This window comes from Nyctereutes procyonoides, unplaced genomic scaffold, assembly GCF_905146905.1.
Source record: "Nyctereutes procyonoides isolate TBG_1078 unplaced genomic scaffold, NYPRO_anot_genome, whole genome shotgun sequence".
NCBI lineage: Eukaryota > Metazoa > Chordata > Mammalia > Carnivora > Canidae > Nyctereutes > Nyctereutes procyonoides.
This window is the reverse complement of record NW_026575132.1, coordinates 30,804,753-30,828,547: the sequence shown is the minus strand read 5'-3', so window position 1 is coordinate 30,828,547 and position 23,795 is coordinate 30,804,753. Positions and strand designations below refer to the sequence as shown.

At 55.7% G+C, this 23,795-nt stretch overlaps 1 protein-coding gene across 1 annotated transcript in view; it reads right to left on the bottom strand.

Annotated features, from left to right (window-relative positions):
- Positions 1 to 23,795, bottom strand: part of DLGAP2 (DLG associated protein 2) — a 685,607-nt gene that overhangs the window by 100,991 nt on the left and 560,821 nt on the right. Inside the window, exon 6 of the mRNA XM_055345374.1 lies at positions 5,401 to 6,470. Within this exon, the coding sequence (XP_055201349.1) occupies positions 5,401 to 6,470 (1,070 nt within the window). The remainder of the gene's footprint in view (positions 1 to 5,400; positions 6,471 to 23,795) is intronic.

Genomic DNA, 23,795 nt, shown 5'->3' with positions numbered 1-23,795 from the left:
GAAGCACTTCCCTTAAAAAAAAAAAAAAAAAAAAGTAAAGTTTGTTTGTTTGTTTTCCAGCAGCTGGTGAATCAAGTAACCAGCGAGACCAGCTTGTACTTTTCCTGTTTCTGACTTAAGCCAGTTCACAGCCTTTGACAGAGAAAATTTCAATTGAGCGTAAACCAGAGTGAAGAGCTGGGTGAGGTCACGGGTTCCACAGCGTGTGCCTCCGGACGACCCCAGGACGGGAGAGCCACGCAGAGGCGCCGCCGTGCCCTGTCCATACACCTCCCTGGTGCATCACGGTGTCGAAAACCTGCAGCAGGTGTGCGAGGCCGGCCGATGCGGACGTCCACCCCGCTCAGTCCGTGGCTCTGTGTCTGCAGGGAGCAAGCACCCAGGCGACGTTCTCTGAACAGCAGCTACCGGCCCCTGCGGATCCGGTGGGGCGTTGGCTGCACGCAGTGGTCACCGGCTACCCCAATCGCCTACTTGCACGTCGTGAGCCGTGACGTCTGCGGTTTCTACTCTGACGCCCGTCCTGGTGCCTCCTGGGGTATGGACGGCAGCAAGGCAGCTGGGCCTCTGAGGCCTAGGGGAGGACACGGCTCTGGGGCGTCACAGACACGGGGCGCAGCTGCGGCCGTCCCACCCCCGGGCGGCGTTCCCGGCATCCCAGGGCCCGAGCGGCCTGTTTTGCTCAGGACAGTGGGGCACAGTCCACCCAGCGAAGCCTCGGCCACTTCCGTGATCGTGCACGGGCTTCCCCGTCCAACACAGGCCTTGACTCTGCGTTTTGTATGTAAATCAAAGGGCGTGGGTGTGTGTGCCTGTGGTTTGCACAGATTTAACGCACGATGAATTTTTCAGGAATGTGAGTAACCACGTAAACCAAGGGAAGGGAGAATTTTGGTTTGACATTCTACCAAGACTTTAGTACCATCTCCAAGAACCCAGCAGGTGTGTGAACGCAGTCGTCTCATCCGTAGCCCAAACTGCGCCGAGTCTTCGGCCAGAAACCACCTTCCCGGCCCTTCAGGCTGCACACGTGGTCATGATCGAACTCACGTTCTCTGTTAAATTAGAAGTAAATTAAATTACTTCTGTTATATCAGAGTCTGGATACGTAGATACCCAGATGCTAGATGCTCCAAGCCCTGGGTGCAGGTGTACTGCATAGCTTCACCGTAGAAAAGTCCGGGGGCGTGACGCACCGTCCGTTATCAGTGAGACGCTCGTTCCGATGAGTCCGGGAGCCGCTGTCAGGGACATGAGTCGAGGCGATCCCACGCGTGTGTCGCAAATGGTCAGGCTGCCGTGCCCACCTCCGAGGATGTGCGCAGATGCCTGCGGGAAGGCGCCCGCCGAGCCTGGAGACAGGGAGGGTGACGGGGGCAGGACACGGTGCAGGGAGGGGTGCGAGGGCCTGTGGGGCTTGCTCCCCAGCCTGGGAGGGCGCGGGCTTCTGAGGCTCCCGATCCCTCTGGGTCCAAGCTTCGTGCTCTGCGGCTGTGCCTGTGGTTCCTGCTGGGGGCCGGGGTTCTGCTCCCAGACATCTGGCAACACCCAGAGGCAGCTCTGAGTCCTCAGAACCAGGGTGCTGCTGCTGGCGGTGCCCGGGTAGAGGCCGGGGATGCCGCTCAGCACCCCCATGTACGCGCCCCCCCACGCGGGAGAGGACCACCCAGCGCGACCCCAGACGGGCTGACCCCGGTGCCCGGTGCCTCCTGCGGGCTGTGCGTCCTCCTGGGCACGGTGCCTGCGAAGCCACCACGTCGGCCCTGGGACCCAGGCTCCTCTGCGGACGTGCGATGCGCCTGCTTGTTTCTGTGTTTGGTTTCTCCCCTGTGAGCCGTTCAGGCGCCAAGCTCAGACCGGAGTGGCTCTCGCTTCCCGCCCGACGGCAGGTGGACACATGATGGAGCAGAAGCGTGGCTGGGCCGGGAGTCGGGGGCCCGCGGCCGGGCTGGGGTCGCACCCCCTCGGTGCTCGGCGAGCACCCCGGGGCCGCCTGCAGACCAGCGACCCTGGGAAACGGTCTCCACATGCGGGGAGACGGTCTCTCCTTTGCATCCGAGGAACCTGATGCCGGGGCCTGCTCACGGTCGCAGTGGCCCTGGATTTCCTACCGTGAACACTCACGGTGACCGTGTGTCACGGGGTCGTCCTGAACCGTACACTTGGGTGAAACAGATATTCACTCGCCCCAAAATCAGGAGTTTATATGGTGATTTACGATTTTCACGGTGCCTTTATTACGGTTTCTCGAATGGAACTGCAAACTCACATCCACAAGCTCAGCCCAGGCTGGGAAATACTTGAAATCCCAATATCCTTCCTCAAAAAAATGCAGCCCGGGGTGCAGACCGGCGAGTGTGGGCAAAACAAGTGGGAAGATGGGGTGTGGACACTGCGGGCTGCCCCGTGGATGGGGTCGCCCCTGTACACGTGCCCCCCGTGCCACGGGGCTCCCACCTCGGTCGCGGGGAGCACACGGCAGGGCCCTGCCTGCTGGGGCCCCTTAGATGCTCCGTACAGAAGCGATAGACACACTCACTCTCTTTGGTGAAAGACAGAGGCTGGACTCCACTGCGTGCAGAAGGGCTTTAGGGCGCTTCCCAGTGATAGGCGGCACCCGGCTGGGCCCCACAACCCACTCCCATCTCCCCACCCATCAGCACGGAAGAGCTTCCTACATCAGCCCCCAAAGGAGATGCTGCCTTGGAGACAGCAGCAGACACGAAGCTGAGATAAAACCGCAGAGCCTCCCGCTGCGAGGCTGCTGGTTCTCCAGGACGGTCCTGCGGGTGGAGACCACACGCCGGGGGCAAGCAGAAGACCGGGAAGGCGGTTGGGGGGGGGGTGCTGGGACCCGCGGGGCGGCGGGGATAGGGCGCTCAGGGTCACGGAGCCACGCTCCCGCCAGCGAGGCAGGTGCACCTGCCGCGTCTGCCCCCCCATCATGAGCCCTTCCTGAAGCCCCTGCTCCCCGAGCGCAGGACCCCTCAGCCTTCAACCAGCGAGATGCTCATTAAAAGTGTGACCTTGGGTGCTTTGCCCACGGAGGGAGAAAATAGGAAAGCAGGAGCCATTTCGGGGAATAAAATACACCCTATTTCCTTGCAGCGCCGTGTGCGGTCTGCTCTGACCTAAACACTCCGATGCCTCCCTCGGACGCGAGCGCTGCACCGTGCCCGCCGAAGCCCCATGCCTGCCGTGGGTGAGGGGACCAGCAGCTCGGATCCAGGTCTGTCTAGTTTTTGGTAAGCAGGGAAGTGAAGAGAGCTTGGACGCATTTATCCCTCCCTTCTTGTCTTTTAAACCTTATTCTTTGGGATCTGCAGCTCATCCCCATCTTGTGGCTGTGACATCGAATCCGGGTTTGTGAAAGTGCCATGTTTCAGGAGACTTGGTGCAGTGAGCACAGGACGACGGCGCGCAGGCTGGACAGGACGTCCCAGGACCACAGGACCACCCGCCTGGGGAGACGGGAGCGTGGCTTGTGAGGTCACAGCCAGGGACGCTCCCCTGAGCGCCCACGCGAGAGCAGAGGACGTCGGGACGGGAAGGCAGGTGCAGGGCCACCTCCCTGCTCACCTCCGCCTTCCCCGTGTGCGCCTGCCCGCTGACCAGCCCCTGCTCGCCACCCTTCGCCTCTGCGTCAGGACGCAGGCCCGCTCTGGGACTCACACGTTGCCCTTTGCCGTGTGCGGCGTCGACTGTGCCGGGGAGACTCTGGGGCGGGGGGGCTGACGTTCGTCCAGGGAGCCGAGTGGGACGGACGGACACACAGCACGGGGGCCGGAGGGCCGCCTCGCCTGCACCGCGAAACCAGTGCAGACACAACCAGACTGCGGGACACGACTCTCGCTAAACTGGTTCCTCCGCGAGCAAACATCACACATGCACAGAATCCAAGGAAAGAGAGAAAAGAGGAGGAGCCCAGGGGCTTTTAAGAGGCAGAGGCACCCGTTTCCACGTAGGCGCCTTTTCTGGGTCCAGGTCCAAGCAAACTGTTAAAAAAAAAAATCATGAGAAAGTCGAACATTGACGGAATCTGTGAAACCACTCCAGGATTAGGATTACTTCTCAACGTCTGCCGAAGGTGCTGCATGGACATTTCAAAGCCCTGGCGTCCAGGGTGGGTCCCCAGACATAAACACGGACGTGCGTACCTGGGACGCTGGATTTCCCCCCAAGTGAGACGCGTGGCAGGTGCGCAGTTCGGAGGGGACAAGACCCCCCAGGAGCTGAGTGTTCCTGACCTGGGTGATGGGTGTCGGGGGGTCCCTGGCACACTCTTGCCCTCGGAGGGGTCAGTATCTTCACGATTACAACGAACCAAGAGCAGTGGTTGGAGGACAGAGAAGGGCAGGTGTGGTCCAGGGGAGAAGCGCAGGAGATGCTCCAGGGTGCAGGGTGCGTGAGGGCGCGGGGCAGGGACCGTCCTGGGAGGGGCGCGGGTTCTGCAGGCAGGTCCCCGGGCCGGGGCTGCACGGGGGGAGCTGCGTGGAGCAGCGTCCCAGCATGAATAGAGCAGCAGGATGGTCTGCTCTCCAGGAGGACCTGAGTGACCCCGAGCCGCATGCCCGGTTCCTGCAGGATTAGGACTTGCCAACGGCCAGCAAAGTTGCCTCTCCCACTGCTGTAAAATAATACTCCCCCCAGCGACCAAGGCATCCCCGTGATAAATGTGCCTGCGAAGGCCATTTGGTTAGCATTTCCCCTCTGGACGGTCGGTGCACCGGGATGGCCCCTGGGGCTCAGCGACCGCCTGCCTGCTGGAGAGGGTCACGGCTGTCGGGCGAGCCCTGCGTGGACCCCCAGGACTGGGCGGCTGGGGGAAGCGTCCTTCAAGGCTTCCACACATACGAGGGATGGGAAGTGGAGCAAACTGCACACATGGGGAAGAAAACCTGGACGCGTGTGCGCTTGGCCGACCGCCCTGTGGGTTCACAGAATAGCGAGAGGTCCTCACAGGAGGCGGCGTCTCCCCGGGGAGCTCGGGGCGTGTGGCGGGCAGCAGGCTGCGGGCGACGGGAGGGCATCGCACAGTGCCCACGCCCGGCATCCACGCTGCTTCCTGCCTTCTGCCCTGGCGGAGTCGCAGAGCCCCCCACCCAGAGGGCAGGCGCGCCCTCCACAGCCACATGCACCGTTCACACGACCTCAGATCTGGGCTCAGAGCCTCCCCTCCCTGGTATGTCCGAGCGGTCCCCCGGGCCGCGGCCACCCCCGGCCCCGTGGCTGTGGCCCCAGCCCCCAGCCTCCAGCCCCCAGCCCCCAGCCCCTCCGGGAACGGTCGTGGCAGGGCCATGGATGACGGCGGGAGCAGGGGGTGCTCAGAGGCCCTCGGGGGGCCAGACAGCGTGTGGCCAGCCCCGTGGGGAAGTGGCGGCCCAGCCCAAGACCGCTTACCTGCAGGTAGTGGCACGGCCTCAAGGACGGCTTGACCTCCTGGCGGACCAGCGGCTTGTCTAAGTTGAGGGAGCTCTTGCGGTAGGCCTCCTTCGCCTGGCTCACGGTGAGCGTGGACCAGGAGCTCCGCTTCATGTACTTGGTGTCAGGCGTCATGGTCAAGCCCTCGCAGGCCGAGCACTTGACGTCACTATTGCTCTTGGATGTCTTCAGGGACAGATCCCCGAAGGGGCCCGGGAGCACCTCGGGGTAGCAGTGGGAGACGTGGTCCACGTGGTGCCTGTTGGCCACGCTGGACGTGCGGCAGGTGCTGTCACTGTCCAGGTTGTCGTCGGAGCTCCACCAGCTGCTCGTGCCCGCTCTGTGCTTGCTCTCTGGCTTCCGCTCCTTGCTTTTACTCCGTTTGCCATGTTTAGAGTGGTGGCCGTGGTGGTGGTCCTCCACCCGACCGTCACCCTTGGTCCCATTGATGTTGCTCTTGGAAGAGCCCTCCAGGGAGTGGGACTTGGTGAAGAGTTTTTGGACGGAGTGGACGAGGTGCCGTATCCTGCCCGGGCTCTCGCTGCGCTGCTCAGCGGCCGTGGAGGTCCTCTGGTACTGCAGCGTGTGGAACCCATCCCGGTGCAGGGGCAGCTGCTTCTCAAACTGGTCCAAGAGGTTGGCTGGGATGCGGTTGACCCGGGTGCTGGCATGAGACACGGCGCAGTCGTCTCTCGTGTCGTAGTGGGAGCTGTAGTGCATCCTGGGGAAGGTGCTACTGGACATGTGGTCGCCCAGCACCACGGGCATCATCATGCACTCGGAGTGGACGGAGCTCCCGGGGGAGCAGCGGTGGTGGTCCATGGGGCAGCTCTCCACGGGGCTGAGCAGGTAGGGCTGCCTCGCCTCCTGCCCATGATGCAGGTGCTCGTGCGCGTGCTCACAGTCTTCCGGGGCCGCCAAGCCGCAGGTGTGACCCGAACACAGCTGCGCCTGCGCCCGGCCCCCGGGCAACCCCTTCATGTTCCTAGGAGCGGGGGAGTATCTGCCTTCGCTGATGTGCTGCGTCGGGGACCATGAGTACTGCTGGTCTGTTGAGAGAGCACAGAACGCCACGTGAGCTGCGTGCGGATGCCAACCAGACCCCACTTCTGCGGACGCCCCACGCGGGAATATTTAATCAGCAGTCAGGGTCGTTTCCGGGCACAGGGACCCAGTAATCATCATACGTACAAATACGCCCCACACAACGGCTCACAGTATGAGGCCGTCAGGAAGCGTGGACGGTGACACTGGCGCACGTTGCTCTTCGACTATAAATACCTGATGTCCAGCAGATTCATCATGGCTGGACGGCAAGGCTCCGTGGTGTAGGACTGACACGGAGTTTGGGAGGAAACGATTTACAGTTCAGGCGGGTTAGAGTATTGCGGTTCGGGGTAAGGAGCTTACAGAGGAACATCTCCGGTGCCCGGAGCGACGTCCCTCTGTAAGCTGACGGGCTACGTGGGAGGCATTAGGGCATTAACCCGGGGGTCTGCCGCCGCCCCCGTGCCCGTCACGCAGGGGTGAGAAGACGTGGTTTCCCGAGGCCACTCTCTGTGTCAAAACCAGGACAAAACCAGGGTGTCCTGACCTTTCGTTACCAATACTTGGTTTTGAACTGTAAGAAACTCGGGTTCGATTACATGAGGTGCACGACCGTGTCGCTCTCGCCCGGGCGCCGGGGATCCTGTTAGGGAGGCGGCTGAGTGTGACACCCAGACACGGGCTCACAACGGCGCGGGCCCCAGTCCTTCCCGCACGTGCCATGTGACTCCAGGGGCGGTCGGATGGGCCAGCCACACTCCTCGAGCTCCTGTTTGCTCCGCATGTGCCAGGGGGAGACCAGACCCGGGCAAAGCCACCCGCAGGGCTCCAGGGGGTCACACCTGCAGGTCTTCCTCACTGTCTGTGCTGCTATTAGGCACCTGTCATCCCTTTACACGGTCTTGGGTGAGCATTTGCCAATGTCACACAGATGGGAGATAGAGATTCTGAGACTCTATATAGTAACACGCATATATATGTATGACGAGTGCGTACGTGTGTAACATGTGTGGTACGTGGATGATATGCATACGACCTGCACGGGAGATACAAGCCCTGCTGTTGATAATATGCATAAACAATGAATCTGCCCTATAAAATGTGTGTACAGTGTACACGCTACGTGATGTATGCAAGAGATACAGACTCTGCTACAGTATTTAATACGCCCGTGTAGCATGCGTGTGAGATGCACATGCCCCCATGTGATATACACCGACAGCATATAATGTGCACATTATCTAGGCAGGAAATACAGACGCTGATATAGACGACGTGTCCGTCGTTGGGGAGGTGTGTGACGTGCAGGTAACACCTGCAGGAAGCACAGCCTCTCCCGCAGTAGTGAGGTGCCTCTGGAGCACGTATAGATCAGGCATTGGTCCCTGTGATGTGCACAGACACTGATAATATGCTTATAATATACGCAGAACACAGACGTGGAAGCTGACTCCCATAGGAAACAGGTAGGACCATGACAATGAGCACCCAGGAAAGAGCCCAGCGAGGTCTCAGGGCCCCGGCGCCCTCGTCTGGCTGGAAGCGCACAGACCACACTCTGTTCTTGGAGAATGGAGGCCAGCTCACTCCCCGCCGCACCGGGGCTGCGTCCCTCTCCAGAGTCCACACCACCTTCCCACAAGGACCCCTGAGTCTGCTGAGTCAGGACACTAGACCCTGGGTGGCCAAGCACCCTCCCCTCTCTGTCCTGGAAGGGCTGGCAGGTGCTGGGGAGCACCGAGGCAGACCTGCTGGTGCTGCGCCTGGCTGTGCCCTCCTAGGCCCTGCACTTGCTCCCACCTACTCTGCCCATGCCCCTGCATTCCAGACCCCTGCCCTGGCTCAGACCCTGTGTCTGCGCCTACGTCAGCTGTCATAGCCACAGCAGCCACATTCCTCCCCACCTTCCCGCTTCCCGCACACACACCGCAGCCAGGTCCTCCTTGCTCCGAGGCCCGCCAGCTTACTGCTGAGCCCGCATCCCTCAGCCTGTGTCCGCGGCTGTCCCCGGGAAGGCTAGCTCGGTGATGACTGCGTGCCAGCCCGGAGCACACGTGGGAAACCACATGCTGACGGTGGGCTGGCCAGGCTCTGCCTCCAGCCCCTGCTTCACACATCCCCTGAAGCACGCTGCTTTAACCAAGTGGAACCACCCCTCTTTCCAATAATTGCTCTGTGGCTCCTTCCCAGGCGACATTTGCTCGGCAAGACCCCACTGTGCATTGGCCCCGTGGCTGGGGTTCCAGGCAGGCTGCAGGGGAGACTTCCACGAGGCCTGTGTGTGGCACCTGCTCCTGTGCTGCCCCCCCCCCACTACTGACTCCCTCCCTCCGTTCAGGCCTGTTCACCAGCCCCACCCACCTGCCTTCCATCCCCAGGAGCGCTTCTTGCTCTTCACTAACATCCCCGCAGCTGAGGGGCGCCACCCGGGGGTGGGGTCAGGGACAGCCAGACCTCAGAGAGCCACCCACCCTGGCTGCCCACACCGGACTCCAAACGCACACCCGGGCTATTGTGGGAAGCAGGAAGGAAACCTAAGAGATCCCAGATTATTTCTGACCAGCCTCCTTGCTGATCCACGTGAGGAAACATCATCTCCTGCCAAACGTCTGCCAAATGACCCCCCCATTGCAGGCTCCAGGCGGCCACCTGTCTAGGCCAGCGCATGTGTGGATGTGTCCTACAATCTCACGGATCCCTCAGGTGTTAGGAGCAAGGCTTACCCCCCCACCCCGGGACCAAGGCACGCCGAGCGCGGGTGGCGGCGTCTCCTACGAAGGGCCTCAAGAGACACCTCCTGCATGTCCTCATGATGAACAGCCTCCACTGCGGGGGCCCCTCGTCTCCAAAGCGAGCCTGACTTGGCCAGTGCGAGCGGCTCCACTGTCTCGCGGGAGTGGCTACCCCATGAGAGCTCCGTGGCGCCTTCCTTTCTCCTCAGCGAATTACCACTGGAGCACTTTAATGTATTAGGAGGGGATATTTTAGATTATATTATATTTTAATATAATTAAAAGCAAGTTTTCGAAGGAAATTCAATATTCAGCTGATAAATAGCAAAACTATGTGCAGTAATCTAGACTTTACAGCAGCATAAAGTTGTCATCCTATTATCTTTTGCTTTATTTTTCCATTAACATGTAATTTAATACAATTCTAATCTTCCTCCATATTAAAAAGCGAGACCATTATTGCTCTACTCACGTATCCTATTTCTGCCTAATGTTTAGCCTAGAAGCTACGTTATGAATGTGGCTACATAAAAGAACAGTACAAAAGATAAAAGTTTAGCTGAAATGAATTAAATCTGATTATGCAACGTGTCAGGAGCACGGTCTCATTTCTACCCCACGGGACTGAGTGCCCTGCATGGAAACTGATCCACAGCCTCTGAAAAATAATATCATGAATGACAACAAACAAGAAAATAAGGTACTGTAAATAATGGCAATTCTAAAATGTGTAATAGGGACTTGGACTGCAGGGTCATTTTTTTAAGTCTACAGAAAAGAGAACAAATACTTAGGGGCTTGCAGTTTCCATGGAAAGCATCTTAGCGCCCTAATTTCCACTACTCATTACACCGTTTTTGTTTTCAAGGGAAATAGCACTAATCCTCATTATCCACTAACTGTCTCCCCAAATTCACACTAGAATGCAAAGGTATGTTTCACTCTTGGATTTCAGGAGACTGTTGGCAGCCTCAGTCTTACAAGTATGTTTTGAGGGTAGGCATGAAAACTTCAGAACTATGCTAACGTGTCTGGAGCAGCCTGTGTGTGCAGGTGCTGTGCGCGGGGAGGTGGTGCTGGTCCACACGCTGCCGGGGACACCCAGGCTGGAAGGGCATGGGGAAGGTCACCGAGGTCGTACATGCGCACAGACCTGCACATGCACGCACGCAGCCTCAGAGCTGCAGACCCAAGTACGCTGGTCCGACCACCTGCTGCCGACACCAGCTGCTGCCCCTGGGGGACGAGGGGGTGTGGGGCCCCATGGGCTCTTTCTCATTAAACGTCACTGGTGCTTGCACACCAAGCCCTCGCCTGAGCCAACCAGGCTGGGCACACGCTGTGGCAACGGGCTTAGGCCCCAGTTCTTGGGAAGGTGTGGAATTGCACCTGCACCCCGGCACAGGAGGGACAGATGGTGCAGGCACAGGTGCCATGTCCTCACCCCTGCAGCAGGCACCCTGAGGTCCTGCCCCAATGAGGACACTAGCGGTGTCTCCCTCAGCCAGAAGCTCATCTACCCCAGGTTAACCCCGTCTGCACTTTCTTTTTTAAATTTAAAATTTTTTAAATTTATTTTAGTTTTGGAACATCCTTGTTTTACTTTTTCTAAAAACATGTTTAAAACAGGGGCACCTGAGTGGCTCAGCTGGTTAAGCATCTGCCTTCGGCTCAGGTCATGATCTCAGGGTCCTGGGATCGAGCTCCAGGTCAGGCTTCCTGCTCAGGGGAAGTCTGCTTCTCCCTCTGCATCTCATCCTGCTCATGTTCTCTCTTTCATTCAAATAAATAAATAAATAAATAAATAAATAAATAAATAAATCTTTAAAAGAATAAATTTATTTAAAATCAATTATTTAACATACAATGTATTATTAGTGTCAGGGGCAGAGGTCAATGATCCATCAGTTGCATGTAACACCCCAAGCTAATCCCGTCACGACCCCTCCTTCATGCCCGTCCCCCAGTGACCCCCTCTCCCCACCCCTCCCCTCCAGCGACCCTCAGTTTGTTCCCTAGAGCTCAGCATCTTTCATGGTTGGTCTCCCTCTGTTACTTCATCTTATCTTATTCTGCACTTTCATCTGAGTATCTGCCCAGTGGGTCAGATCCTTTGCGTCCTTGTCATTGCCCTGTGGTCCACCTTAAAAAGAAAATCCTCACTAAAGGTAGAAGCTGAAAGTAAAAAGCAAACTAGACAAGGCAACACCTAACAGCACAGAATTCACAAGTGGGCTGTGGAGCTGCCTCCTGGAAAAGATGCACTCTGCTATGCTGTGTCTTCCCCACCCTGGTCAAACCCCAAGGGCTCTTCTGCCCCATGGGGCATCGGGGGAGCCCCTGCTCTGTCCCTGGAGTTGCCGTGGTTCCTTTCTCTGCTGCCTTTATCCATCGCACACCCACCCAGCCCCTGATCTGCCCTTCCTGCTACCCCTGAGGGGCACCTGTTCAGCCTCCGGCTCTTCTAAGCCCTCATGTGCATCGTCCCATCTGCATCCTGTTGGGACCTCACAACACATGCATAGTCCAGTGAATGTGATGAGAAGTAGCCATGTGAACCTCTTCCTGTATTTACTGGTGAAGCTGTGACAGGTGTGCCCCATCATGGGTCACCCCATCTGATGCCCCATCCACAAAAAGTTTCCTCAACAATTTAACGAAAGGCTACAAGATGTGTATGTTGACCACCATGAAACATGATGGGAGGAGTCGGTGATGCTCTGGACAAAGAGACGGGTGCCCCTTATTCATGGACTGAGGACTTAGTGTGGTTAGGGGAGAAACACTCCCCAAATTGCTCTGCAGACTCCACACAACCCCTATCAAGTCACGCTGGCTGCTTTGTAGAAATTAAAAGCTGATCATAACATGTATACAGATAAAACAATAAAACGAAGTGTGCAGCTAGAGGTGGAAGGAGACGGTGAAGCTTAGAGCAGACATAAATGACAATGATGAAGGGAATCAATGGAAGCAAAAGTCGGTTCTTTCAAAAGATCAGTAGGGATCCCCGGGTGGCTCAGAGGTTGGGCGTCTGCCTTGGGCTCAGGGCGTGATCCTGGAGACCTGGGGTCGAGTCCTGCATCAGGTTCCCTGCAGGGAGCCTGCTTCTCCCTCTGCCTGTGTCTCTGCCTCTCTCTGTGTGTCTCTCATGAATAAATAAATAAAATATTGAAAAAAAAAAGAAAAGATCAATAAAATTGGCAAACCTCTGACTGGACCAAAAAGAAAAAAAAAGAATATTCAAATGACTACAATCAGAAATAAAAGTGGGGGAATCACCACTGAGGACATAACATAAAAAGAATTATGATACTATGACAACTGTAGACAAGATAAAATGGAGGAATTCATGGAAACACGAAAATTATTTCCAGAAGAAACAGAAAATCTGATCAGACCAATAACAATAAGGAGGCTGAATCAGGAATCAAAAACTTCCCAACATAGAAAAGCCCAGGACCAGATGGCTTCACAGGTGAGTTCTGACAGACATTTAAAGAAAAATGAATGCCAATCCTTCTCAAACTCCTCCAAAAGTTGAAGACGTGCGAACACTTCCTCGCTCATTACTATGACAGCACAACCTGATACAGAAGCCAGATAAAGACATTGTGAGAAAAGAAAATTATAGACCGATACCCTTTATAAATATGGGTGCAAAAATCCTCAACAAAATACCAGCGAACCTAATCCAGTAGCATATTACAAGAATTATACACCATGGCCAAGTGGGATTAATCCTGGGAATGCAAAGATGGTTCAACATATAAAAATTAATATATCTCAACAGACTAAAAGGACAAAGGGCAAAAACATATGACCAACTCAGAGGATGCAGAAAAGGCATTTGACAAACCAAATAGAGGGGATCCTGGGTGGCTCAGCAGTTTAGCGCCGCCTTCGGCGCAGGGCGTGATCCTGGAGTCCTGGTGTCCAGTCCCACGTCGGGCTCCCTGCATGGAGCCTGCTTCTCCCTCTGCCTGTGTCTCTGCCTCTCTCTCTCTCTCTCTCTCTCTCTCATGAATAAATAAATAAAATCTTAAAAAAAACCCAAATAGCCTTTCATGATAAGAACAGTCAGAAAACTGGGAATACAAGGGAATTTCTTCAGCATAATAAAAGCATTTATAAAACACTCGCACACACACTCACACAAAACCCAGCTACCATCACACTCAGTGGTGAAAGACTGAAAGCCTTCCCTCTGAGCACAGCACAACACTAGGTTGCCTACTTTTGCTGGGGCTCTTTAACACTTACCCACAAGTTCTAACCAGAGCAATTCGATAAGAAAAAGAAATAAACTACATTCAAATTAGAAAAGAAGTATCTATCTCTATTTTCATTTTTAAAAAGATTTTATTTATTCATTCACGACAGAGAGAGAGGCAGAGACACAGGCAGAGGGAGAAGCAGGCTCCATGCAGGGAGCCCGACGTGGGACTCAATCCCGGGTCTCCAGGATCAGACCCTGGGCCGAAGGCAGGCACTAAACCGCTGAGCCACCCGGGCTGCCCTATCTCTATTTTCAAATGGCACATTCCTATATAGAGAAAATCCCAGGGAATGCACAAGACTATTTGAGCTAACAAACAAATTCAGGAAAGTTGCAGGTTACAACTCATCAGTTGTGTCTCTATATCTCAGCAATGCACAACCAAAAAAATGAACTAGGAAAAGCAATTCTATTTACAATAATATCTAAAGGAAAACATAAGTAGGATCATTTTTAACAGAGAAAGTGAAAGATTTTTACCCCTGAAAACTAGAAAACACTGTGAAAGAAATTAAAGACCTAGATAAATGGAAAGAGATCCTATGCTTATGGACAGATGACTTATTACTTTTAAGGTTTCAATAGTACCCAAAGTTACCTCTAGACTCAGCGAGTGCCTATCAAAAACTCCTTCTGCCTTTTTTGCAAAAGTGGAAAAAACCAGTCCTCAAATTTGTATGGCAGTGCAATGAGTTCCCAATAGCGAAAACAATTTGTGAAAGAAGAACAAAGCTGGAAGATGCTAAAGTCCTGTTCCAACACTTCATATAAAGCTTTAGTAATGAAAACAGTGTGGCACTATCACCGGGGTATGCCTACAGGCTGGTGGAATGGAGTTGGGGGTCTGATGTAAACTCATACATCGATGGCCAGTTCACTTCCGACAAGAGGGCCAATACCATGAAAGAACAGTGTCTTTTATAAATGGTACTGGGATAACCAGATATCCACGTGCAAAAAATGAAGTCGTACCCCTACCTTTACTATATGCAAAAACGAACTCAAAGGACGCAAAGAGCTAAAAGGTAAGAGATACCAGTATAAAAGCATTTGAAGAGAACATGTGCATATTCCTTTGTTAATGTGAATTAGAAGTGGCTTCTGGGTGCGCCATCAGAAGTACGGGGAAAAAGAGAGAGGTAAATGGATCACCTACAGTTAAAAACTTCTGTGCATTTAGGCATACCACCAAGAAAGTGAAAAAGCAGCCCACAGAATGGGGAAAGTTTCTTGTAAATATGTATCTGATGAGGAAATTGTATCTGGAATATATAAAGAACACTTACAACCCACTTGTTAAAGAGAAGAAAATAATCAGAATAAATATGGGCCAAGGAGCTGAACAGGCATTTCCCCAAAGAAGACACACAAATGGCCAATGAGTTTGTGAAAAGATGTTCCACATCTCCAGCCATCGGGGAAATGCAGCTGGACGCACAGTGAGACACGGCTTCCTACGCACCAGGACGTCTGTACCCAGGGCAGGTGTAACTGTGGATGCGTGTACGGGAAGGCGAGCCTCATACACTGCTGGGCCTGACGTGAAACGGTGCAGCTGCTTTGGAAAACAGTCTGGGAGATCCTCCCAAGATCAAACAGCTACCTCCGACCCAGGGATGCCACCCCGAGGTACACACCCAAGAGACACTGAAGCATACGTCCACCCGGAAACTGGGACACACGTGTTCTTAGCAGCGTTATTCACAAGAGCCCCAACGCACAGGCAAGCCAATGTCTACAACGAAGGAGTGGACACACAGGAGGGCGTCACGTGCATCCAGTGCAACGTTACTGGAGAGCAAAAACCAAGGACCTGAACATGGCGCACTCGGCTGGACCTTCCGAACGCTGGGGAGCGAGAGGAGCCAGTCACCGAGGATCCCACGTTCTATGACCCCATCTATGTGGAGGGGCCAGCGTAGGCAAAGCCTTGGGGTCAGACAGCAGGTGTCGACGGTCAGGGGCTAGGGGTCACCAGGGTCACTGCCAAGGTGGGCGTAGTGCTGCGATGGGTGCATGCACCTGTCAATACGCTGAAAACCCCTGAACTGTACGTGCTGACCGGTGACTTGTATGGTTTGGGCATCACACCCCCATAAAGTCCATACAAATGCCTCGGCACCGATGCCAGAAGGAGACGGAAACAGAAACACAGACTTGAACGTGTTCAAATGTTATTTAAAGAAATGTCCCTTGTGTGTTGTACAAAGCCAAAGGCCTATGTAGTACACCTCAGGGGAGCAGGGAGCTTGCTGGTTTGCTTCTCAACGTCCCCTGCCTCTGGCTCGACGTTTGTGGTCGACACTGTCAGGCTCAGAGCGGACGTGGGGCTGAAGGCAGAGGTCCTGGGGACACTGGCATGGGTCATCCCTCGTCCCTCGTCCTCCATTGTTGTTCGAGGTTCCTGGATGTGACGGTGCAATCAGATTTCTCTTCTGTGGGTCTGTCTTAGGGGTTCTGTGACTCGCTGGCCGTACATTCTTACAAAGTGAGCTACGTCAGTCCGCGAATTAACGTCCAGCCGCCCGATGACGCTAGTTCATGTCGTGCAGCTGACGGTGACAGCGAGGGGGCTGCGGGACAGGCGGGCAGGCGCCCACTGACATGACCCCACACCGCCCGGGAGCTCAGCACCCCCCACACACGGAGGCCCTGCCTTTGTCTACCCCAGAGGCAAAGGTCTCAACAGGCGGGCTCCACACCAGAGTCCCTGGGAGGCACCGCACGGGCCAACTCCTGGGCGCCGTCCAGACGCTGGCTCGAGGTCCGTAAGCACCTCGGGGGCCTCGGTTGTCCATTTGTCCTGGGGGCACCGCGCTGCCCTCTCAGCCCTCCCCTGCCTCCGAGGGCCTCTGCTCGGCAGCAGAGGCCCCTCCACTCTCCTGATGTCCTACCCAGTGTCTGGCAGCCCAGTGAAGGCGTCAGTGGGTTCAATGGGACAAACGGGGCGGGGGGGGGGGAACTGCTCGTGGGTCCCGCCAGGCGTTGGGCGCTGCTCATGTCATCCGGCAAGTCCGGGCGGGATGGCTCAGGTGTCCCCGCACCCGGCCGCCCTCTGAAGGGAAGCTCCGTGGAAAGTCCTCGCCACTTCCAACCTGTGAAGCACTGAGCCTTGTTCGCTTCAATCCGCTCTGCCGTCGGGCTTCCTGCCGCGTCTCTGTGCTTCTCTTCTTTAGAAGTTCCTTCAAAAACCTCTACTGCTATGAAGTTGTGGCCCCAGCAGATGAAACCCACCACATTCGTGTGGTTCACGCCACTTTCATCGGCAGGACTGTGTGATCCACAAACAGTTCCAAGTCCTCATAGTTCTCACTCCCAAAGGCACAGTGGGGGATGGAGGCGCGGACACCGACCTGCTCCGTGGCTGCAGACGCTCCTGGGTCCACGGAGGGGGTGGGAGGTTGCTCTTCCCCAGCGGCAGCGGCGGCCTGTGGGACACCACAGGGTCAGCACAGCCCTGTCCTGCTTCCTCCCCGAAGCGCACTCCCGGGTGGCAGGTCTGCGTTCCCAGCCCGCCTCGAGCTGCCACTAAACCCCAAGCCCTGCCGCTCCCCACTCCACACACCACACGATGCACCTGCTGGGAGGCCCCGGGAGTGCAGGCGGTGACACCACGAGGACGAGCGGAGGGGCCACAGCCAGCCGGCAGTGACAGGTGCAGTGACAGGTGCCGAGGAGTCAGGTGGGCGGTGCTGGGGGAGGGGGGCCCAGGATGCGGGTCGCAGGGGAGGGCTGGGCCGGGGCAGTCCTGGGCACACGTTGGGGTCCGCAGCCACGGGGAAGCCGGCCTCGTGGGAGGTGCAGCCGAGCCACTGTGGGGAAGGGACTTCCACCTCTGGGCGAACGAGGCCTCCGGGCAGAGAAGTGGCAGGAGAGCTGCGGGTTTGGGGATCCCTCACTAGGAGTCGGACGGCGGGGAAATCAGGAGGAGGCTTTGCAGGGATTCACGGGGCGGTGGCTTCCACCACGTGTTGCTGAGGGGATGGTGAGAAGCTGTGCCCTGCTGACCGGGCCTCGCAGAGGAGCCCTCGCCTCCAGGGCACTGGGGGACACAGGCTGGGCAGCAGGACGAGGCTGCGTGAGGTCCCGGGGTCTGTGCTCATGGGAGGAGGAGGAGGCCCCACGGGAGGACGCATGCAGAGGGATGCGCTGCCCGCGGCGTCCACGCTGGCCCCGGCACTGGGGGAGTGAGCAAGCGGTCAGTACCCGCAAGACCAGGTCCCGCGTCCACAATCCTTTACACATGGTCAGTCCGTGTGTGGCGCTCATTATCAGCATCTTCCAGGAAAGGAGAACGAGGCCTGGAGAGGGCACACGGGATGGCAAGGCCAAGTGGCCCAGAGCCGGACCGAGGCTCCCTGGGGCTCCTGGCTCGACTACTCCGTGTCCAAGTCCACAAATCCACCCCTCAGGCCCTCCTGCCACCGCGTCGTAGGGTCTGCTTCTCTCAGGAGCTCTTGCCCGGTGGCTTGAACGCGTGTCCACGGGCGGGGGTGGGGGGCAGAAGCCCAGCCCGACACCCAGCAGCCCACGCCCGTTATTCCTCAACGGCCGAGGGCCCGTTGGAATGTCCACTGTTTTAACTTCCGGAGGGTCCCTCCGGACACATATGCTGCTTGTTGCTAAAACGCATGGGAAATGCGGTGCGATCCCGCCCTGGGGCAGGTCAGAGAGCCAGCCCTCCCGCGCAGGAGGGATGAGCCAGGGACCATGCCCCAGCGCCCCGCTGCGGCGTGGGCTGAGCTTCCAGGTGGTCGGCTTCCCGATCCGAGCGAGCGGAACACAGCCAGCCCGGGCTGCCCTCAGAGGAGGAGGCGAAACCGCCTCCGAGGGCTCAGGGGACCCGAGGGATGCCGAGGCGTGCACCCCCTCGCCCCGCGGGAGGAGTTCGGGCCACCCGCCTCCCCGCTCAGGGCGCGCACCTGCCCGGGCCTTGGGTCGTCAGAGAGCCGGCGCCCAGCGGGGCAGCAGTCAGCCCACGAGGCCAAAGGCCAGTGAATACGCTTCTGGTTCGTCTCCACCCCGCTCTGGTCGGGTTTGCGGGACTTGGTACCGCGCAGAGGGACGCGAGCCACGCCTGGCTGCCACGCGGGGGCTGCACGTGTGCCCCGGCTACTGAGCAGCATACTTGGGATGGAGTCCGAGGGGATGAAAGGAAGAGACAACGGAGGTCAAGGGCGGGGAGGCCTACTGGCAGGAAGGACGGGCAGCGGGGAGCGGGCGGTGCATCCGACGGCGAGGGAGCTTGGTCCCTCCAGGAGTGGTGCCTGGTGCCGGGCCTGCGGCACTGGGCCCCCTGCCCCCTGCCCGGGGCCCACCTGGACCCCTCCCCGCCGTGGTGGGCGCCGCCCCACGAGCTGCAGCTGTTGAAGCTGCGCTGCCTGAGTCCCAACGGGGGCGAACCCTCCTCCCTCGCTGCGCGGCCCCCACTGCGCTGGTCTCTGCAGGCCGGCGGCCCGGCCCCCCGAGAGCCCGCTATTCCCGAAGCCCCCCGGCAATGACCGCTCCCCTCGCCCCTCCTGCCGTAGGTTCCTGAACTCTCCCACGGAGACAGGAGAGAACGTCTAAGCCGTGCCTTTCCGATGACAGTTCTCTCCCTCCGTCAGCCCTCCATCCCTGCCCGAGAGCCACGCACTCAGCACGTACGGTGCGCCGCTCTCGGTGGCAGGTGGCGGGTGCCGGGGACAGCAAGCGTGGACAGTCCTCGCTCCGAGGAAGCGCGGCCTGAGACACACGGTCCTGGAGGAGAAACGAGCCTGTGAGCGAATCACGGTCCCCGAGTGCCTTCTGCGCAGCGGGTGTGTCTGGGGTGAAGGGGCTGGGGTGGGCGGGGGTGACTGACAGATGGCCCGCCCCGTGCGGACAGCAGCATCACTGCTCTAGAGAGGTGACCCTCCCCGGTTCAACAGCTCCTGGGGGTTCCAGCCCCGACAGCTGGCTTCCCGCAGGCCCTCGGCTGCCCGGGCTGCTGGGGTCCCGCGGGCCCTCTCCTCGTCCCAGAGCCGACATTCACAAAAGGATGAATTCCTTCGAAAGATGGACGTGCTGAGGTGACCGTGTGTCGCAGCTGCCGCAACCAGGCAGGACAACCGTCTCCCTAGGCTCAGACACACGGAGGGCACACGTCTTGGCTGCAGGGAGCGGGAGCACGGCCGTCCTCGCTGGCCGCCCTCATGGTGCCCGTCGCACCTGTCCACCGCCTCCCGGGGGATGCGCCACCTGCCAGCCACACGCCAACGGCAGTGGACGCCGAGCAGCACGGTCACACGGCCTGGCTGGGCTGCCGGCCACCTCTGGGCCTGGCGTGGGCGGGCGAGCGTTCTCGGGACTGAGTCCTCTCCAACAGTGTCCCTGTCATGTTCCGGCGATAGACACCTCTTTGTACGATCACATCAAGGAATAGTGTATGACGCATACTTTGAAAAAGAACAAAAACAAACCCAAATTCGCTAAAGTAAAACCAAATCCACAGCGTGTTCTTCCAACCACACATACTTGGACAAGAGCTCCGGACGCTGTGCGTGACCACCAGGCACACCTACCCAGCCACTGGTGACCCGGGCAGGTGCCACTACCCGCCCCACGAACCCTGTATCCCGGCCGTCCTTCGGGGGGGCATGTAGGACGGCTTCTGGTCCACCCCGGGCCGAGGCCAAGTGAACGCACTCCATGCGCACTGGTCATGGACGGAGTAAACGACATCCTCTTTCTTGGAGAATCTGAAATCCAGACATTCAGAGGCAGTGGGTGTGGGCGCAGCAGAGGGGGGACCCCTCGGCCGGCAGGCGGGGTGACCAGGTCCCAGGGGGACCTGCCCTGCAGTTCGCTACGGAGGCTACTGCCATCCCTGGGAGGGTTTTCCGCTCCTGTGCCCCGGCCCTCCTCATGCACCATCCACTAAGCCGCCACTGAAGATGCTCGCAGCATCGTTCCCGCCTGGGGGAGAGGGCGTGAGAACAAGACCACGTGGGCACAGAAGCATGGAACCCGGTGGCCAATGTGGAAACTGAATTGCCTGAAAGGAAGACTGAATCCACTCAGATCCCAATCTCCAGGAATATCTGGGATCTTGTGAACCTTCTATTTTGTCCCATGGCGCAGCACGCACACCGTTGATCGCTCACGACACAGCCCAGAACAGAACACCAGGGATTTAGCTTGGCTTTTAGACCAGCAGCTCCAATAGGTTGATCCATAATTTGTAAGACACACAAGTAGCTTTTTTTTTTTTTTTTTACTCCCACGGACTCCACACAGAATATCAAAGTTCTAATTTAAAAGGAAAGCTGCATGTAGACGCCTTTGATGGTGAAAGTGAACGAAGCAGTTCTGAGATCCAGGCTCAGGTGTCCCAGTCTTTGGTGCTTTTCCAGAATTTTCATTATATTTTCGGTGAAGCATTTACTGTGAGCACATTTGCAACTTAATTGCACTTAATTACCAAATGACTTCTTATTTATGGGCCAAATAAACAGCTTTTAAAGGGATCTTGAGTCTATCACTCACACACAATGGCTTCCGCAGCACAAAAGAAAAATCACTATTAGTTGGAAACCTAATCCCATTACTCATGAAACCAAAGGCAGTTCTGGCACTTTCTGTCTTCTGACATTTGCCTTGTGAAATACATCGTTAGCTTCTCAAAAGCAGTTACGATTTCTTTCCCAAATCTCTTTTTTCCTAAATTTCCTTTGATGCAAATCAGAGAGGCTCCATGATTTAAATCAGTTCATCTTTCTCTTGTCCTTTCTATAGGTTTAGATGATTATCTCTAGTTCCCTTTGACAACAAATTATAACCTGTCAGAAACGTCTGTTGCCAATTCCCAAATGCATGTATCAGAATTTGGTAAAAGAATGTTGATTTTAAAATATTTTATTTTTTGAGGATTATTTCATAAGCAAACATAGTTTTAAAATAGAAACTCACAGCGAATTTTAAGGTAGTATCAATGCCTTTCTCATTTTATAAATTTGAAGCTTAATGAAAATTAAGTTAATTTTAAGGTTGTAGGCGACAGAAGCTCATCTTTCCAACCTTGTGGAAACACTTTAATTTAAAATCCATCTATTCTGGGCAGCCCCGGTGGCTCAGCGGTTTAGTGTCACCTTCAGCCTCAGTGCGTGATCCTGGAGACCCTGGATCGAGTCCCATGTCGGGCTCCCTGCATGGAGCCTGCTTCTCCCTCTGCCTGTGTCTCTGCTTCCATCTCTCTGTGTCTCTCATGAATAAATAAATAACATCTTCTAAAAAATAAAAATAAAAAAATAAAAATAAAAAAAATAAAAATAAAAAATAAAAATAAAAATAAAATCAAATCAAATCCATCTATCCAAATTCTTCCTGGACATGTCTCCAGAGGTGAGGGAAACAAAAGAAAAAATGAAGTATTGGGACTTCATCAAGATAAAAAGCTTCTGCACAGCAAAAGAAACAGTCAACGAAACCAAAAGTCAACCTACAGAATGGGAGAAGACATTCGCTAATGACCTCTCAGATAAAGGGCTAGTTTCCAAGATCTATAAAGAACTTATCAAACTCAACACCCCAAAAAATCCAGTCAAGAAATGGGCAAAAGACATGAACAGGAATCTCACAGAGGAAGACATAGACATGGCCAACACACACATGAGAAAAAGCTCTGCATCACTGGCTATCAGGGAAATACAAATCAAAACCACAATGAGATCCCACCTCACACCAGTGAGAATGAGGAAAATTAACAAGGCAGGAAACCACAAATGTTGGAGAGGATGTGGATAAAAGGGAACCCTCCTGCACTGTTGGTGGGAATGTGAACTGGTGCAGCCACTTTGGAAAACTGTGTGGAGGTTCCTCAAAGAGTTAAAAATAGACCTGCCCTACGACCCAGCAATTGCACTGCTGGGGATTTACCCCAAAGATGCAGATGCAGTGAAACGCCGAGATACCTGCACCCCGATGTTTCTAGCAGCAACGTCTACAGTAGCCAAACTGTGGGAGGAGCCTCGGTGTCCATCGACAGATGAGGGATAAGGAAGCTGTGGTCTCTGTGTACAGTGGGCTATTCCTCAGCCATTAGAAACGACAGATCCCCACCACTTGCTTCCACGTGGAGGGACCTGGAGGGTATGATGCTGAGTGAAGTCAGTCCGTCGGAGAAGGACAAACATCATATGGTTTCACTTATATGTGCAATTTAAGAAACAAAACAGAGGATCCTAGGGGAAAGGGAAGGAGAACTAAATTAAGAGGAAAACTGAGAGGGAGACAAACCACGAGAGATGCTGAACTCTAGGAAACAAACTGAGGGTCGCTGGAGGCAAGAGGTGGGGGGACGGGTCACTGGGGGGCCATGGAGGAGGGCACAGGATGGGATGAGCACTTGGTGTTGGATCACTGACCTCTGCCCCTGACACTAATAATACAGTGTATGTCAACTAAATCGAATTTAAATAAAACATTTAAAAAACCCCCGTGCTATCCAGCGGGCAGTAGTGAGCCAGTATGTACAGTGGCCAACAGTGTGGACATTTGGGGACAACATGTTCTCTCATCAAATCACTTGCCGGCCAGGCAGCACCAGCAGGGATTTTCCCACCATTGGTGACCAACAACTGGGGATCTTCTGGCAGGGAAATTTCTCGGGGAGAATCTCTCATTCAGGAATGGGTGGGTCAGGCCGGCGAATCTCTCATTCAGGAATGGGTGGGTCAGGCCGGCGTACTGCACGCACCACCTGGAGAGCACGCGGTGCAGGGAGAGGCACATAAGTGGCAGACGCCGCCGCAGGACGTGCCCCGGAGCTGGAACGGTCTTGGCGGGAGAGAGGACACCTCGCGCTGACAACACTCACCTCCCACCGGAGAGAGCCTCTCCGCAAGTTAGATTCCACGAATGTGCTCAAAATATTTGGACAGAACTCAAGCGGCAGCTTTTTAACTTCTTCATTACAAACCTGAGAGCAAAGTTCTTTCTGCACACCCTCTTCTACTCATCAAAAACAAACAAAAAAAAGGGATCCCTGGGTGGCGCAGCCGTTTAGCACCTGCCTTTGGCCCAGGGCGTGATCCTGGAGACCCGGGATCGAATCCCACGTCGGGCTCCTGGTGCATGGAGCCTGCTTCTCCCTCTGCCTGTGTCTCTGCCTCTCTCTCTCTCATTCTATGTGACTATCATAAATAAATAAAAATTAAAAAAAAGAATCTATTTAAAAACAAACAAAAAACCCAACTTTTTAAAATTGAAGTCAAAATATTTCTGCACATCTCTGTGAACCAAGCAGGTATATTAAGAACCAACATCAGCTGTTACAAGTAAGAAGTGGAAAACCCTAC